The sequence below is a fragment of the Acinonyx jubatus genome, chromosome X (genome assembly GCF_027475565.1).
Source record: "Acinonyx jubatus isolate Ajub_Pintada_27869175 chromosome X, VMU_Ajub_asm_v1.0, whole genome shotgun sequence".
Lineage (NCBI taxonomy): Eukaryota > Metazoa > Chordata > Mammalia > Carnivora > Felidae > Acinonyx > Acinonyx jubatus.
In genome coordinates, this window is record NC_069389.1 from 26904032 (window position 1) to 26923228 (window position 19197).

Consider the following 19197-nt stretch of genomic DNA (forward strand, 5'->3'; position numbering starts at 1 on the left):
CTGGTACTGGCTTGAGTGGATGGCTGGGGTAATTTCCTGAGACGGGGGACGCAAGAAAAGAAGATGGGTGAGTAAATTCACTAGTTTAATTTTGGATATGGGAGGTTTGAAGACTCAGAGATATCCAAGTACAGATGAATAGTGAGTTATTGGGTATACGGATTCTTTTGCATTCACTACAGTCGGCACCCCATCCCTCTATCACTTCATCCAGGTTTGCTAAGTTCAAGGTTGGTTCTCAGGCATTATCTTACTTAGACATAAAGGCAACATGACACACGGTTTATCACTCCTTCTCTTTCATCTACTTCCTTTACTTGGCTTCTAGGTATCTGTCCTGGTTTTCCTCTTACTTCAATGACTACTCATTACTGTAGCCCTTACCTCTTATGACTGGGGTCCTCCAGGGCCGTCTTTCCATATATTTCCTATCTGCATTCACCCCTGGGCTTTTGCTAACACAACCTCATGGCTCAGCTGTATGCTAAGAGTTGCATATTTACATCTCTCAACTGGATCTTCCTCGTAACCTCCAGAGCGTATATCTCTCTACCTAGTCTAGATCTCCGTTTGGATAACTAGTAGGCATACATAACTTGATTTGTACAGAGTTCTGTTTTTATATTGTCTCCAACCACTCTGTACCTCCTAGCATCTTACCTAACTCAGTAAATGACAACACTGTTCTTACAATTTTTCTCATGCCACAAACCTCATGGCATTTTCTCATTTTCCCTTATCAAATCTGTCAACCAATCCTGCTGGCTCTAGCTTCTGGACACATCCAGAACCTGTCCACCTCCCATCACCTCCACTGCCCCTATTTTGGACAAAACTGTCACAATTCCTCACCTCAATTATTCGATTAGTCTCCTCACTGGTCCTCTCTTGCTTCTCCCCTACTCTTACAGTTCATTCTTTTAAGTTCTTCTTAAAAAATGTTTATTTTTTGAAAGAGAGAGAGAGAGAGAGAGAGTACAAGAGGGGCAGGGGCAGAGAGAGAGGGGAACAGAGGATCAAAGCGGGCTCCAAGCTACCAGCGCAGAACCCGCTGCGGGGCTCCAACTCATGAACCGCGAGATCATGACGTGAGCGGAAGCCGATTGCTTAACTGACGGAGCCACCCAGGCGCCCCTCCTACAGTTTATTCTTGACACATCCAGAAATGTCTTGCCGAAACGTATGCCAGATGTTCTCACTGCTGGGCTCAAAAGCTTCTATTGGCTCTTCATCTTACACAAAGTCAAAGTCAAAGTCATCCCAATGGCCTTTCAAGCTCTCTTGATCTAACTGTATCTCCTAACTGCTATCCTCCGCATTTACTGTGCTCCAGCAACACTGGTTGTTCTTCCAATGTGAACCATGCTCTCATCTCATGGCGTTTGTTAGAATGCTCTCCCTGGAATACTGCAGCCTAGAATGTTCTTCCCCCCAGAAGCCCACAGGGCCCACATTTTGGCCACATTCAAGTTTTCATATAAATTTTGCCTTTCCAGTGAAGTCGTCTCTATTGGGCCCACCCTCGTACTCCATACCCATACTCCTTACGCTCCTTCCTGCTTTATTTTCCATTGTGCTTATTGCTTCATGACACGCAATCATGTTGTATCGGTTTTCTTTATTGCCTATCCCCACAAAATATCCGCTTCACGAGGATACAGATATTTGTTTATTTTTCTACCACTATACTTCTGAATGAATGTACCAACCCAGAACTCAAAAGAGAGGTGCAGATTGAAAGAATGTGAGGAACTTCAATGTAGAGTCGGTAATTGAAACCATGCAAGTGGATGAGATCACCCAAGAGGTTAAAGGATAAACAGAAGCAAGCTTGCATTACTTCAAACATTTAAAAGCCAGATACAGAAGGCTGAGCCAGCCAGGAATTGGAAAAAGAGTAGCTGCGGAGGTAAGAGGGAAGGATAGAGGAAATGTTTCAAAACAGGAGTGACAGGGGTGCCTGGGTGGCTCAGTTGGTTAAGTGTCCGACTTGGGCTCAGGTCATGATCTCACAGTTTGTGAGTTCGAGCCCCGTGTCAGGCTCCGTGCTGACAGCTCGGAGCCTGGAGCCTGCTTCGGATTCTGTGTCTCTTTCTCTCTCTGCCCCTTCCCCACTTGTGCATTGTCTCACTCTGTGTCTCAAAAATAAATTAATGTAAAAAATAAAAAAAAATAGAATGACATGACTGGCTAAGGTAAAACGGCAGAAAAATACCAGGTACTCAAACAGTCGTCAAATTTATTATGAGCTAGTAGTACATTACAGCAGGAAGAATGGTATCACCATACAGAGGTTGGGAAAGGGTATGGAGGCTTTGTGATTTGACTCAATCAAGAGTAGAGCAGTCATTATGGAACAGGGTCCAATTCTGAAGCCTACAGCAGAAGAACAATATGGAAACACACTCAGGGGGAGTAGGAGGGGGACCCACAGAGATGTTTAAACATTTGAGAAACAGCTTTTTTGTTGACAGGCCATGGGCCCTCATCTGATTTATGCTAAAAAAGCAAAGTTTGAAGGGAGATTAAGTAACAGACTTCTAAGAATGTCTAATAAAGTGAGCAGAAGTGTTCTTTTCCTACTCAAAAATGACTTAGACGGTAGCTGGAACTTGGGATAAGCAGTTGAAAGATTGTCTGGAGTATAACAGCGGTGATGGGACTCCACCTACTCTTGATTTTTTAAGAAGAGAGTAGGCAGTTAACCTTAAGATTGCTTCTGAGACACAGAGCCTTTCCTGAAGATAGTAGAGAAGAATGAATGACCTCTCAAAGACCTTTCAGATCACAATCTTAGAATCTACAATTTAAGTGCAAACTGCTACAATTTCTTTTGGGAATCCTCTTTCTTTGAGGGTAAAGTTGTATTCACTTTCAAAATGATTCAGCACACTTTTGGAAAATATTTGGAATACAGGCAGAAGTCTTACTTTTGTGGGCTGGGGGGGGGCTATTCTCATGAATATGTTTAAATAATTTTAATTTCCACTTGCTAATAGCTCGAGGAAAATTCAAAAATCCCATATATTCTGTAGTGATTTCCAGCAAAGATCGTTTCTTGAAAGGAGTTAAATAAGAAGGCTAAGGTAACTTTACTGAAATAAACTCTTTATTTCTGTTAAAATGCAGGATATATGAGTAAATGAAAAATCCCTTACGATCAGAATACTTTATTTATCCATTGATGTTATGCTCCTCCTCCTCCAACACATGCGCGCGCGCGCGCGCACACACACACACACACACACACACACACACACACACACACAGAAACTTCCAGGAATGCTTCCAACAAGCATTAGAAATGATGGATTAGAACTTCTCTTCCTCTGCCAGTTCAGACCTCAAAGCTTAGCCCCAACCAGACATGGTAACCAAACAATAAAATTGTCAAAAGGTTAAGAGAGGGAGAAGGAAGAGAACTTCATCTTTACAAAAAGGATAATGAACAGCTAAACACTCTAGTTTTCATTCTCTTGCAAATTAACAAAGACAGCACTGTTGCATCCACCCTGGTAACTATGGAACGTTGTTGAAGAACCCATCCTGGGACCAGGGACTCCCACCTGCCTGCACTAGAAAGATGTACTTTTGCTCGATGTGACCAATACTAGGGCCTTACTGCCGTCACTTCCCCTTGTATGATGTGACACATCTCAATACATTTCAAGTACCCTCACCTGCCCTGCATCTCACTGATGCCTACAGATACGATTTAATCATTTAATTCATGGTGGCCAAGAGTTGGAGGGTCTCTGTAGTGTCTCAGAGATTTGAACGGTCTTGGGGAGAATCTAAAATTCCTTTCTTATAACTGTTACTCTACTTGACGAGGGGACTTCAGAGGTCTGGTACAAAATCTTATTCCTAGTGTATGAGACTTGGAGAACGTTTTTAAGGTTTAAAGGGTTTAATTATAAAGCTGACGATGGTATACACGTGTCTCAGTGTTTTCAGTAGGGTAACCATCTTTTACTGAGGCAGAGAAAGCCTTGGACCCACTGGAGCTGATGTGATTTCACCTAAAGGTAGAGGCAAAGCAGAGGTAATAGTGGGAAACAGGGGAACCAGGAAAGGAGATGGGTGGCATCCCTCCTGGTGTTTCTGACAATGAAGGGGACCCAAAAGGTGAGTAAGAATGTGAGAAGTGACAGCCTCCTTCCTTTCTTCAGCAACGATCGATGCAGATAAAGGCCATTTTCACAACAAATTAATCATTTTATCACAATTTAAATTAAACAAATAAATAGGGGTATGCCAAGATTAGATTTAGGCTGCAATTAACCCCATGCTTTTATCAAACTGCCTAGGTATGTCAAGTATTATTGAAATAGCTTTGGAACGCTTTAATCCAACTGTAGAGAGGCAAGTGAAGTTCAAATAATAAGTGTATAAATAACCTTCTATGTGAGTATTTGATATTTAAATATAGCCTTCAAAAATTTGAATGAAGATAAATGAATCACTGCTTGAGTCTGATTAATAGCATAAGCTTTGGAATCAGAGAGACCTAACTTTGAATACCCACTCTGACACGTACTAGCTTTATAGCTTTGGAAAAATTATTTAATCTTTTTATTATTAAGTAGGCTTCATGCCCAGCATGGAGCCCACCGCGAGGCTTGAACTCATGACCCTGAGATCAAGACCTGAGCTGAGATCAAAAGTTGGACGCCTAACCGACTGAGCCACCCAGGTGTCCCTATTTAATCTTTCTGACCCTTGATTTTCTCATCTGCAAAATGGAAATCGCAACAGAATTCATTCAAAAGATCTAATAGTGGCACTAATTCTATGACCTGTTGTATTCATTTCATTTCCCTCGGAGTAGACCCTGAGACAGGAGTTTGAGTACAAGTAGTTTCAAAAAGCTGTGCTGGAGGAGGAAGGAAATGAAGAGCAATGGGAATAAAGTCTAGACAAGTCACGCCAATAAACAGGTTATCACCGTGGGCAACTGTGGCTCAACCCACTGGAGACCTGTGGTTTGGAACATGCTCTGGAGCCGTCCTCCCCAGGAAGTGAAGAGGAGATATTTATCCATCGCCTCCTGTCCACCAGTGGTTGAGTGCCATTCCAGGGATGTTCTCTCCCCAGCATTTCCAGCCTGCTCTACAAGCAGCTGAGCTTCTTGTGCAGAAAAGAGTGCCTGGGCAGAATCACAGGGACTTGAATTCAGAAGCCTTGGGGTTTATAGGAAGGACTAGTGCTGAGATGATATGAGCAGGGCACTCAGGGCCAAATTTGACCCACCTGCCCCCTTTGGGTTTCTGTAAATAAAGTGTTAATGGACCACAGCCATACCATTGTCCACGGCATTGCTGCTTTTAGTATGCAATGACAAAATTGACTGCATGACTCACAAAACTCAAACTCAAAATATTTACTATCCGGCTCTTTACAGAAAGTTGGTAGCACAACTGAGATTAGAATTTAGGCTTCTTGACCTCTAATGCAGCACTTTCGCAATTACACTGGAGACTTGCTCTCTCCAAAATTAATTACAGGAAGGGATGGTTTTACCAGTGTTTAATCAACTAGAAACGTCTATTAATGGGCACTTCTATGTGGCTATATATACCATGGTCATTCATTTCATAGTTATTACCCTGGGATGTTTGAAGAACTCCAATATCCTGATTTGGAGTCTTCATATTAGTATGTTCTATATGCAATTTATTTTAAAAAAATGCTAAATCGGGTATTTTGGAATGTAAATGTTCCCAGACCCAGCAGCTTGTGGATAAGAAAGGATTCACATTGACATTTACAACCAGATTTGCTGGCTCTTTGCCTCCATCTGCCACGCAGGCCTTCAGTCCCATGCAAAGTCCTGTCTACCTACATGTTTCTGAGAATCTCTAGGGGAGCTTTGTATAAGCATGGCTCTTCTCCCCCACGGTCTCCAAGCTGCTAGGCTTGGCCAATACTGCCAGGACTTAGTGTGCTGTCCATCTTCTTGAATGTTTAAGCCACAAAGTTCTTGAAACTCTGAAACTCTTGAGAAGGGGTGGGCTGAAACATCACGGAGTTCCCTCTGGCCTCCACAGCACTGGATTGCACTCAAATTCCACTCCATGTCGCATGGAGGAAGACGGATGAACTTCTTCTTGTCACCACTCAGGCTTATGGTAGTAGTTCTCAAAGTGCAGTCCCAGGACCAGTAGCATTAGCATCACCTGGGGACTTTGGAGAGATGCAAATGCTCAGGCCTCAACCCTGATCTACTGACTCAGTAATGCTGGAGTTGAAACCTAACAGTCTGTGCTTTAATGTGAAATGGGTGATTTTGTTAAATGTTTACTTATTTTTGAGAGAGAGAGAGAGAGAGAGAGAACACAGAGGAGGGGCCGAGAGAGGGAGACACAGGATCCAAAGCAGGCTCCAGGCTCTGAGCTGTCAGCACAGAGTCCCAAGCAGGGGTCGAACTTACAAACCTCAAGGTCATGACCTGAGCTGAAGTTGGATGCTTAACTGACTGAGCCACCCAGGCGCCCTTGAAATGGGGGATTTTAATGAAGGTAAAACTTGAGAACCAATGGCAGAGGACATTGGATACGGTCCAACATTTTTATCTCGGCTCCCCCCCCCACCTTTCCCCGATGTAGTGGTTTGTGCGAAAAGATGGCCATGATAAAGTCTCCCATCCCTGTATGCACCCTCCTCTGCAATGACATTCCAGCTCTTGTTTCAAGAGGTGGTCTATCTCTCCACCCGCAGAATCTGAGCTGGCCTTACACCTTCTCTGCCAAGGGAATGGAACAAAAGTGCTGTTGTATGAATTCTAGAGTCTAGGGAGCAAGAGATCTTGTAGCTTCCACTCTCACCCTCTTGAAACACTGGCCTGAGAATGCCATATAATGAAGCCCAGTCCAGCCTGCTGGAGGAGGAGAGGCCTTGGGAAGAACCAAGGTTTTGTAGCCAACAGCCAGCTATCAGATATTTGAGTGAGTCCATTTTAGACCATCTAGCTCCTAATGAGATGCCACAGAACGGCACGCACAGAAAGGACCCCTATCAAGGCCTTCGGAATGACTATCTGGCTCATCACGACCCAAACTGCTGACCCAAAGAATCAGGAGCAAGTGAATACCTCTTGTTTTAAGCCATTACATTTGTGGTGTTTTTAGGTGGAGATAGGTAACTGATATACTCAGGTATCTAAGCAACAGTGTCTGCAAAAAAATGTTTTTCTCCAGCATGCCTATTTATCCTGTAAACTGAAACAATTTATACAGCTCAGGCAGGACCGCCTCATAATATTATATAATTTCAGTAGGCAGCCAGGAGGGAGTTTCGTTTAGTATTTTTTAAAAAGCACTTTGGGCCTCAGTTTCCACACATGTCAAAAATATTCAGCCAGATGAAAATTTCAAAGATTATTCCAGGTTCAGAGTGCTATAGTTCTAAGAAATTCAAATAGAATAAAGTGATTTCTTCTACTCCCTACGTAGAAAAAACACAGAAACCTACCTCACTTTTATTCCTCATACATCCAGGATTGAGTTAAATAACATTAACTACCAGCGAGCAGCTTCCATATCTAGAATTTCCATTAGCTTCTTGGACAGAGAGATAGCATAGGCACAGCAAAACAAGAACAAGAACAAAAACAAAAACAAAAACAAAAACAAAACAAAACAAAACAAAACACAGGCTTTGGAGCCTGACACACTTGGATTGGAATCCTGGCTCTGTTTCTTCCCAGCTGTGTGCTCTTAATTTAGCTCTTTCCCTCTCTAAGCCTTGGGATACTCACCTTATAAAAATTGTGTATACATGTATTTTGCAATTATTTTGAGGATAAAGACATATATGTAAAGGTGAGTAGAACAATAGGAGTGCAATGGAAAAAACTTACTATGATGAATTACTTTGTATTACAACACAGTACATGAGATAATAACCATATATATGAAGCATACTACAAATTAGATTTTCCTTTTTTATATTGTATTTATTCCAGATTATATTTCTGGAAGTCAGGAAGTCAGGAATATAAACAATACTGAATTCTGATGTTGAGACCACCACATTAAAGAAAGAAGACTGTTTTCTGGGGCGCCTGGGTGGCTCAGTTGGTTAAGCGTCTGACTTCAGCTCAGGTCATGATTTCATGGTTCTTGAGTTTGAGCCCCGCGTCGGGCTCTGTGCTGACAGCTCAGAGCCTGGAGCCTGCTTCGGATTCTATGTCTCCCTCTCTCTCTGCCCCTTCCCCGTTCATGCTCTGTCTCTCTCTGTGTCTCAAAAATGAATAAATGTTAAAAAAAATTTAAAGAAAGAAGAATGTTTTCTTTGAGTAAGAGCAGCTCTGGATCGACCAAACTCCCTACTGGTTCATTTCATTCAATATTTGTGCATTTAACACTTTTGCTTTAGGCCCAGCTCTGTGTCAGTTGGCTACAGGGGATGAAAAACAGCCCCTGCTTTGGGGAAAATTCCTCTCTCCTTCAGTTCTTCTCCAACTCTGACCCCAACTCCACCGGCTCTCACCAGTTGCTTGGGGCTTGAGGGCATTCCCAGACTCTCCCTACTGGCACCAACATGACTAGGGGTGGGGTAGTGGAGTGGGACTCCACGTGCGGGGAGAAGGAAGTAGGGCTGGAGTTGGGAAAGACGCTGTCTCCCACTGCTTCTTCCTCATGTCTGTTCAACCTCTGTTCCGGTATCACCCGTCTGTCTGACAGTCCTCCATGTTGTTCCACTTCAAGGCCTTTGCTCTGGCTGTTCTCTCTGAGCCTACCAGAAGTTTCCCCCAGATACAGGCATGGCTCACATCCTCACTTCCGTCAGCTTATGACGTTCTCAAATGTTGTTAGTAGAAAAGCTTTCCTGACCAAACTGCAGACAATCATGTCTTCATTCCTGCCCCCTTTCTCTCTTACCCTTCTCTCTTGTTCTCCTTGACTATAGCTCTCCAACTCCAGGGCACACACCGAATCACGTGGGGATCCTATTAAAGTGCAGATTCTGATTCACTGGGTCTGGGGCAGGGCCCAAGATTCTGCATTCCTAACAAGTGCCCATTTGACATCAGTCTGTGGATTATACTCTGGAACACCTGACAGAATTGAGAAGGTATCTATTTTCTTTATTAGCTCATGATCGTTCTCTTCCAGAGTATAAGTTTCATGAATGGAGAGACTACCTTAGTCGATTTATTACCCTCAGCACCTAGTATGATGCACAATACATAAAAATTACCCAATAAATACTCATCAACTGAACAAATCACATATCTTGTTGGAAATCAAAACTGGAATTTGGAATGTATTTTCTACTGAAAACATTATTGCTACATTTAGGTACTTTATAGATTAAATAGATTTCTGTGCCCTGGCTTTAGAACCTTTCTACCATGTATAACATGGCTCAGGTAGGAGCATAAACCCATAATTATGTTCAGAGTTCAACAAACTTATAAACGAATCACTGGAACCCAATCTTTTTATGGAGTTCCAGAGTGAGGCTGAACACAGCAGAGAAAGTTAGAAAACAGCTACCAATAAATGATTATATAGCAACAAACTATGCATATGTGCTGAGGGAACCAAAAACTATAGGTCATAAAAAGAAATAAACATGATATAATTACTGGAATATAAACCCTGATACAGCAATTTTAGTGTCCCAGATTGACAAACAAAACAAAACAAAACAAAACAAAACAAAACAGAAAAAGGAATGCTTGCACTTCTTTTTCTAGTTTCTAGTGTCATTAAATGTAACTCTGATGACTACTAAGAAGCTCCAGGGGGCACATGAGACGCCCTGTCCCCAGATTCTATGGCGTCTTTTAACCCAAACGCTATTTATGTCTTCTATGGAATGATCATCGTGCTACCCCTGGTGGTGGTATTTCCAGTGTGGTGTGTTTCTACTTGACATAAAATAAAAATCAACTTTACTTGAAGAATCAGTCACCATGCTTCCATACTTCAATCATTTGATCTGTGAAAAATAGACAAGGCAAAAAACAAAGAACTCCTCCCTCCCGAGATGTTTTTAGTTGTGCCTAATTATAGAACGGGTACAGCAAAATCTTCCGGCTCCCTTCCCCCGAGATGCAAAGCCAGCACTGACACGTGCCACGAGATGTGATGCATACCTTGCACTAGCGAAAGAATAAGAAGTGAAATAAACTGGAAATATTCAGTAAACACAGAAGTCAAAGCTATGGCTAAATGAAGAGACGTTCCTTCCCAAGTCTGCTTGTGGCAGTCATGGTCTAGTTTTCTTCTTGAACTACACATGGAGGAGCTCGCAAAATTGCTGTCAAAAGGGACAGGGGGGAGATGCTAGGAGGATTCCCTGCGGTTTCAGCGATTTGTATCGGCATATTTGAAGAAAACTGTCTAAATGATATAGGATTCACGGCGACAGAATCCTCATGTATCCAGTCTAAGCCTGTACTCAGGTATACTCCACCCCGATCCCCCCTTTTTGGGGTCAAGTGTGTTGACCCTTGGGGGGTCCATCCCTGCTGCCTGGAGCGTTGGTTGCTGATGGTATTGCTTACTAGGAATTGCTTTTGGCCCCAGAAAAACTCCTTCAAGGTCTCCCTTTCACCCCACTAGGCAGCCCAAAGCCGGACAATGACTGGCTAGTTCGGGAGGACAAAGGCCACCTCTCTCCCTGCAATTCAGGATGGCTCGCAGGGCCAGCCCAGCTCTAAGGCTCCCGTGGATGTGGCTGAGGCCTCTGTCATGGTAAAATGACTAGCCTCGTTCGCGGTCTACTGCCTCTCTTTGTCATCAGTGTATCTCTGGAGAACACACCCCAGTATATAGTTGTCATCGGGCCATCTGAATCAGAGTCTGTTCCCAAGGAACCTGTGCTAAGGCATTTTGCATAGTAAATAACACTAAGGTTTATTCCTATTTTCATAACTGCAGCAAATTTTTCCTTATATCCAGAGAGCACCTCATTGTTGTGCTTCTGAGCCAATCACTATGGCCAAAGAGCATGTGATTCAGCGCACTTACCGGCTCCAACGGCGGTCAGTTTGGGAGCTGGGCCAGGCTGCTTTGCCTTGAGCTCTTGAAGTAAGTGGGTTACTGCCTTCCAATCAGAGCTCAGATCTTCAACCTTTCTCTGTAATAGAAAAGCACACATGTTATTTATTTGATTAACACCTTGAAGATTACTTAATTCATGATGTTATTCATTCGTTTTGTGGGTTCATTATTGTATTTCTATTGTGTTTTACTTTTAAATTAATTTTTCTGGGGAGAACTCCTTGCATAGGTATTATAATTATTTTAGCCAACCACCTTACAAATATTTATTGATTGTTGGCTGCATTCAGGCTCTTGCTCCAGGCACAATTTCACTGAAAGGAAGTAGAATGCAAACCTTAATCAGAGGAAAACGAACACACAAACAAAACACGTTGTCATGTCAGCAACCATCTTGACCCTCTCAAACAGTATCTGGTGCGTCTACATAGGAGAATTATCCAGCATATATTAAAAGATATCATGATGTGCGGGTTCACCCCAGATACATTCTATTAAAGCCTCTTGAAGGGAGACGGTGTGGTACACCTGGGGATATGACACTCAGAGTTCACTTCAAGGAAGGACACTTGTCCCAAGTGGTGGAAAAGGTGTCAGGGGTCCTTCAGGGACTGTCGCGGTTGCAGAGAGCCACCTTGTGCAAGAGCATGCCCTTCTCAGGGCAGCCCTCATTCAAGGACCGATCAAGGGGATGGTATAAAGGGCCAGCCAATTTTTCTCAAAGCAGGACAATTTTGAAGTGTCATTTCAGCTCCAGAGCTCGCAGTGGAGTCACCGAGCCTGTATGTGGCCAGTAATGTGCTGGTAAACGTTACACAACCAGCTCTCTGGAGAAAACAATCCTAATCTTTGTGTTTGCCAATTTCAGTGGTGTAAGCGGCCCTATACTAGCCAATTCCAAGTTACCGAGATGCCAAGGGGCTCACGAAGTGCTGGAAAATTTGACAACAGTCCCTCATGAGCAGATGCAGGCTGGCTCCAGTACACCCGTGGTCAGCCATATGGTTATTTACTGCCCTCAAAATGTGAACAGAAGGCACACGTGTTGGTTCTGGGCTGAGGCTTTTACAAGACGGGTGAGGCTTCTCTACCCTGTCTACTGCTGTGAGAGCATCAGAGTCCCCTGGAGGCTTTGTGGCCCCAAGGTAGCTGGGTCCCAGCTCCAGAGTTCTAGACTCTGCAGATCTTGGGTGGGACCCGAGAATCTGCCTTTCTAAGAGTGTTCTAATCGATGCTGATGCTGATTGTCTGAAACCAAAGCCTAGGGTGATCATTCTACCTAAAGAGTTACCTAAGCATCTACAATGGACTAGGTAGATAAGCACCATCCTTGAAAGAAATACAAAAACAGGCCCTTAACTCATTGTCTATGTGACTTAATTCTCTTAAGAAATCCCATTTGAGAAAATCTGCCAAGGGAATAAATACTAAAACAAAGACTAAAAATTCATCACTTCCTAACGTATATCATCTATGCTCTGATGATTCTTCATGTCTATTTTACCCGACCTGAGAGCAAATCAGGGCTTTCAGTTTTGTTTTGTTTGGTTTTTAGTACACAGTTCATGTTGTTAAACATTCGCTATCTCATCAGCGAATGTAACTCTTTATTTATTAAAATACAAGCCTTGAATCCAAAAGCAAACAAATCATGCCTCCGATCAGTGAGGAAACTCCCACCGAAAGTCATGACGCGTGGAAGATGTTTTTCCATTCTGACCTCAGAGCTAAACGCTGAGAATTAAGTATGATAAAAGGCTAATGAATTAAAACATATGTGGTCTCCTGATTCCCCTGCAAAGTTGCAGTGACTTCACAAGGACAGAATACTAAGAAAAGCCACGTCGATAACAAAAAGCAGCAATAAATAATAGGGAGGAGATACTAAACATAAAAGCAGATATTTAGAAAATGTATGGCCTTGGTCATTTATGGCAGGGATAACAGGGCAACATATGGCGAAGTCTCATCATACACCATTTAACTTATAGAAAGTCACCTATATGTGCTGAGATAAAGAGAATGAGAGATTACAGACTGACTCAAATACTGCTGGGATCTGCCCCCTCTTTCACTCAATAAGCATATGGTTGCAGAGTGGCCAAGGAGAGATGGGGGTTTTCTATGGCTACCGTTGCCTTAGGCGCCACTCTCTTCTCACAGTATAAGCATCTCACTGCCCTCAGTTGGCTTCTGATATTTAAAGATAATATCTTTTATCTGACAACCTGGCTTCTAAAAGCAAATTAACGACTTGATCTGGCTCCTAACTGAATGAACAGTGATCTGTGTTCCACTTCATAGTCCATGTGCATCAGCGTATAACAAAACAGAACAGCAATTGATACTTACAATGATGTCCCTGGAAATAAAGAAAAGTTTTAAATTCCATTGTGTTTTAGAATCAGAAGTCCTGGGTTTCAGGCTTAACTCATTACTACAGCTTATGTGATCCTTGGCAAATCAGATAGGTCACTCAGATTTATCGTCCTTGAAACGTGGATATAACACTACCACCTAACTCATAGCTTTGTTGGAGAAACTAAATGAGATATTTTATGAGAAAAGAACTCTGTGAACTGCAAAATGCTATAAAATTGTTGGCTAGTTATTAATGAGGCAAAGCAAAAGATGGTCAATAAAAATTTTCATTAAAATATTAAAATAAAAATATGTCAATGCTTAAAGGACTAGATTTTGGTTATCCTAAAAATAACATGTATATATATTCAGTTCCCTTTCATTAATACATACATTCTGCACAGTCCTTTCATTTATTCGAACGTTATCTTGGCCACTGTTATTCCCAGATGGGTAAATGTGGTACTATAATTTCAAATGCAGAAATTAAAAAAAAATTCAGCAGCACCCCCAATGTACCACAAACATCTGGGGATAGTGCATACTGTTGGAAACGCAGTAAGCTCAGAATTGTATATTCCCCAAACTTTCATAACGACTAGCAAATAATATCACATAAGACGGCTAGAGATTTTGATTCCGCTGGTCACGGAAACACTCTCACAACTTCTTCATCCATCTCCCGGACTTCAGAGTTGAATTCAATTATTTATATACGATGGCAGTTTCGGTTGCTTGGTTGGTTTGGTTTTGCCTTTTGGTACTCTGGCAAGTGCCTGGATCTTCTACCCTCTCATCTTTGCTCTGAGGACGTAAACTTCTTTGAGGCAGCAAAAGATGTTTGGCTGCAGCAAGTAATGTGGTCTTTACCACATAACATGCTTGAAGCGGTACTTGAGACATATATAAAAGGTAACGATTTCCTCATCTTGTTAGTAATCGTGAACCAAATTTAAGGGTATAAAATAGATGTCTAAATGTTGACATCTTTAAATATAAAATCAGTGGACTAATAGCTATTGAGTCCTGTTCTTTTTTTTTTTAAGTTTACTTATTTATTTTGAGAGAAAGAGAGAGAGAGAGAGAGAGAGAGAGAGAGAGAGAGAGAGAGAGAGAGAGAGAATGTGCGCACTCAAGCAGGGGAAGGGCAGAGACAGAATCCCAACCAGGCTCTGTGTGGTCAGCCCGGAGCCCCATGTGGGGCTCGAACTCACGACGAGTGAGATCATGACTTGAGACGAAGTCAAGAGCCGGATGCTTAACCGACTGAGCCACCCAGGTGCCCCTCAAGTCCTGTTCGTGATTAGATTTCCAGAATTTAAACATTTTGAAGATGCTAGGTAAATTGCAGATCTCAGGCTTTCCCCACAACTGCAGCAGATTCCTATTTTACCCAAAGGGAGAAACTTTGAGAGCATCTTTTAAAAATGGTAAACTGAGTTCCATCAGAGGGGGCTTTTGCAGCTGAGCATTGCTTTCCATTGTATATAAGTTGCTTGGAAATAGTCATTAATGTTAAGACAATTGTATCAATGTGAAATTTATTCTTTATGAAGAGGAGAAATTAATTATAAGAAAACATGATTTATGAATATAGTTTTCCTTTTTTATTTTAAAACAGAATATAGTTTTAAACTCTATGTGAGTTTGGGATTTTCAAAGTTTAAAAATCTTATATCTTTCTCCTCTGTCAATAGTTGGCAGGAGATTAATATCTGCTACATAAATAAATGAATCCACCCATGGGTCTATATACACAGACATGCATGTGAATGTTGTAATTGAAACATCTATGTCTCTTTGTCTCTTTATAAATGTAGTTAGTACAGTTGAGGGTCAGGGGTGAAATTCAAATCTCTCAATGCTTGCCCAGTTCCAGCATCAGCTACTAAGTAAGACTAAATTGAGACTTTCCCTCCAAATATTTCCTCAGAAAAGTGTTGACTCCAATTCAATCCTCAGAATGTCTTTTCTGTCCCATTTTTTTTTTATTTTGAACAACAACAACAACAACAAAAACCCTTGCATCGTGGCCGGCAGGAACCTCAAGAGATGGGAATCTGGGATGCTTATAGAAGTCATCTGACAGAATTGGTTAATGATAATTTTTAAAAGGGGAAGGTTGGTAAACCATGATCAATTATTCCTAGGGTATACCCTCACACTTACCAGTGGTGAAGGCCATTGTAAACAAGTCTTGTAAAGACAGTTTAGAAAAGCAAACGAATAAGTGACTCTGATGAGGTGATCAATAATACGTATCTAAGAAAAATGAAAAGATTCTCTTTCCTAATATATTGTGAATGGGCAGTGAGCTTGGGGATAAAGCTTACAGCGATAACATTGAGGAATTAAAAAATGGCCCTTCTGGTAGTTGGCAGCTAGCTAGGCGTGATGACCCCAACTGAACATGAAGAGCAGTCACAGAAAACAAATTAGACAGACACGACGCCATCCCAGTGCCATGTTTGAACAATACAGAGATGAGGCCACTCTGCCACCATGAAAAGGACTAATAAAAAGCACTGTTACTTCTTCAACAGGGACAGCTCCACCCTACTTCAATCACCTCACCTTCTAGATGAAAATTATTAAAGATACACAGTCATCACATTAACTCTGTTGACAGCATCTAATCCAAATGGCTTCCAATTCCCTAATTCCTCTTTAGAATCATCTCGCCAGCCAAATCCTGTAAGCAGCTCTCTCTAACCCTCTTTTACTGAGATGCCCCACTGTCTCCCTGGGGCGATCTCTTCCTTGCTGCAGTCAGCTAAAAATCCGAACATTTTGATTATAGGTATGTTCCTAGTAGTCTTTGGGCAGAGAGCTATAATAGCATCATACAGGAATTCAGACAGTGCACATACCTTACAAGGAAGATGGTGAGCTCTAGAATTCTGGAATATGCATATGAATGATGTGAATGCACTTGTTTCATAAAATAAAAATATGACAAACAGCACTTCTAAAAAGTGTATTATTTTATAAAATGAGATTTAAAATATGGAAGTACTGCTCAATTAAGAAATGAAATATAATTAGACATTTGCAATCTCATCCACATTCTTAAATGTTTATAAGTTGCTCAAAATCCATTATAGATTTTATTTTCCAAATGGGAAAGTGGGGCTCTCCTTATTTCCAAGCATATGTAATTAGCATTTATTCAACTTCTCACGGCCTAAAACTTTTCCTTGGCTGTAAAGCTAACTTATGTTTAAAAAAAATTAAATTCTCCCATTCTTCTATTAATAAATTTAAAAATCTCTCAGTAATTCTTTCCCCAGCTTTTTCTATTAGTACTGACATGGAAATTGTGCTCACTAAATGAGTGAGTCAAAACGGACATATTCATTTGAGGGGAGGGGAGGCAGAATTATGATTCTTATGTCTCTTTTGATTCCTGATGTTATAAAAAATTGCACCAGGTAAATGAGATCATATGTCTGACAAAGGATTCATAAAAGCCAGATGTTGTTATAAGTGTAATATTTAATTAGGCAACATTTTGACCAACAAGGCACCACTCAACATGCTATACCAAATAAAAATCTTCAGACACACATCTGTTGTAAGTAGTATATTAAACATTATCCAGCAAAAAAAATAAACCCTAAGGAAGTTCTTGGAAATGTTAAGATATTGATTTTAGTGATAGAACAAACTTGTTGGGGAAGAAAAACAAGCTTAATCTAGTTAATTAAAAACAAAACAGCTGGGAGAATGAAACATCCCTGGTTGTGATTGACTTTAATCGAAAATGACTAATGATGCTGTCATTTTGCAGCTGATATTTGAGGAAATGATGCTTGGAAGATTCCAATTGCCCTCTTGACCATTTGTCTACAGCAACTATTTTGCGTTAAAGGTTGGGGTGGAGCACTTTGACCAAATACAGAAGACCCCTAATGCTTTACTTTTTCTGTTACAGTAAAAAAGAATTCAAGAATATTAACAAAATATGTTATTAGATTCATGTTAACCAGATTTTTTGAATAATCTAGGTAGCAAAGCAAACCAGCTAGTTTCATCTCATCAACTCAGCAAGGAACCAAGACATTTAAAATTCCATTAATGCTCTCAGTTCTAATATATGGAAGGTGATATAAGGATTTCAAAATATACACATTTTAAAAGTTTTAACAGAAAGTGTAGTGCTCCACGTGGAGTTCAAGAATGAGAACCCATTAAAGAAGATGTCTTCCAACTGCTTTAGTTCAAAAGAGAGTTATGAACACTTTAAAAACCAAAAAAAAAAAAATTAAAAACAAACAAAAAATAGACTTGTTTTTTTTTTTGGTAGTTGTCAATATTGTTGTTACTGATGGCAGCTGTTATTGCTGCTTTTAAACTGCAAAATTATTCTGTGGAAAGTGGAACATATTAAAAAAGATCCTATCAACAGCATTATCATAAAATATTATTAGCAAAGGGATAACTTAAGTAAAATGTTTAACAATTCATCTAATTTATCTGACCAATTTTCAATAATTTCTGAAGATGAAGGAACCAGATGCAAATCAAATGAAATAAAACTGTGTGTGTGTGTGCATGGGTGTGCATGGATGCGTGTGTGTGTGGGGGGGGGGGGAGAGAAGGAAGAAACGGAAAGCAAAACCATGATGCTTATTTCTTCAATCATATTCTTCTAAAAATTTTCAGCATTGTCGCCTCAGAGATCCGTGCTATGTTTATGTCATTAGTAGAAGTGTCACGTAATATATGTTCTATCTTTAACAGGAAATTCTCAAAGACAATAAGGAAGAAGCGGGTTAGTCAGGGATGAGAAAAAGAAAAACTAAAAATTTACTATCTTTGAAAATTAAAGAAATCCTAGTGAGGTTGATGAAGTGAAGGAAAGGGTGGGGGGTAGTGAACAGCGATGAGCCCAGGTCCCAAAGAGAAATTTGGAAGGTGAGCTTAGGAGCTGAACAGAATCATTCTTTGCTGTGTCCTCAATTAGAAGGTCTGCAACCAGAGGACATACTAACTGTGCATTTAAGTATTAGAGCTTATATGTATACCATGAAGAAGTTTCATTTTCTTTTTTAAGAATGTCACTTTCTTCTTAACTGTTACTATTTCCAAAAGAAATTTCCCCCAAATGCAAAACCAGACTTTTTTCCTGAAAATGTGCTGCAGGCTACTCAGACTCCTTTCTCTTCCATTAAGGAGTGCGAAACAAAAAAGTTAAGGAGAAAAAAGCACTAAGGAGTAGCACGATTGTTAAAATTTGTATATATACAATGAAAATTGAAAGAGGCTTTGTTTATGGAGTCAGAGCAATGGACCACCCTTCAGAAAAATCATCTCGTAACCTTTATAAAGCAGTTTTTGATCCATGCAGAGATGTAAATAGTCCCTCCAGTTTGTTGCCTTGTACTGCTGGGTTCTGTATTCCGAACTATGAAGGGGTTTTTGAGCCTCCAACATTTCTGGCTACTACAACTCCCAGCTCATCTCCAGGTGTTTCCAAGGTCATGGTCCATGTGAATCAACTATTTCTCTACGCCCCACTCTCCCAAATCAATCTTTCCCTTTTGACTCTTGATTATCAGCTTGATGTACTGATTCTTCTCCAAACCCAAGGGACAAATGGTAGAACAGGGATGAGTTTTCACTTAAGTTCTGCTTCTCCCAAATAAGCTGACTTAAAAGGAAATGGGAAAGGAGATAGAGAAAAGAAGGAAAGAGAGGGCTGACTCTATAAAGTGGTTTTAAGGAATGCAGATGAGAAGGAAAGTTAGCATCTTCCTGTTCTTTCTTTCATTTCAGAAAGGTAATTCCCCTTTTATATCACTAATGCGAAGGCAGA

At 40.9% G+C, this 19197-nt stretch overlaps 1 protein-coding gene across 16 annotated transcripts in view; it reads right to left on the minus strand.

Annotated features, from left to right (window-relative positions):
- The window catches only part of DMD (dystrophin), a 2092562-nt gene that overhangs the window by 659448 nt on the left and 1413917 nt on the right, over positions 1-19197 (minus strand). For all 16 annotated transcript variants that reach the window (XM_053201917.1, XM_053201921.1, XM_053201923.1 and 13 more), the window contains one exon: positions 10986-11094. In XM_053201917.1, coding sequence (XP_053057892.1) covers positions 10986-11094 — 109 coding nt within the window. The remainder of the gene's footprint in view (positions 1-10985; positions 11095-19197) is intronic.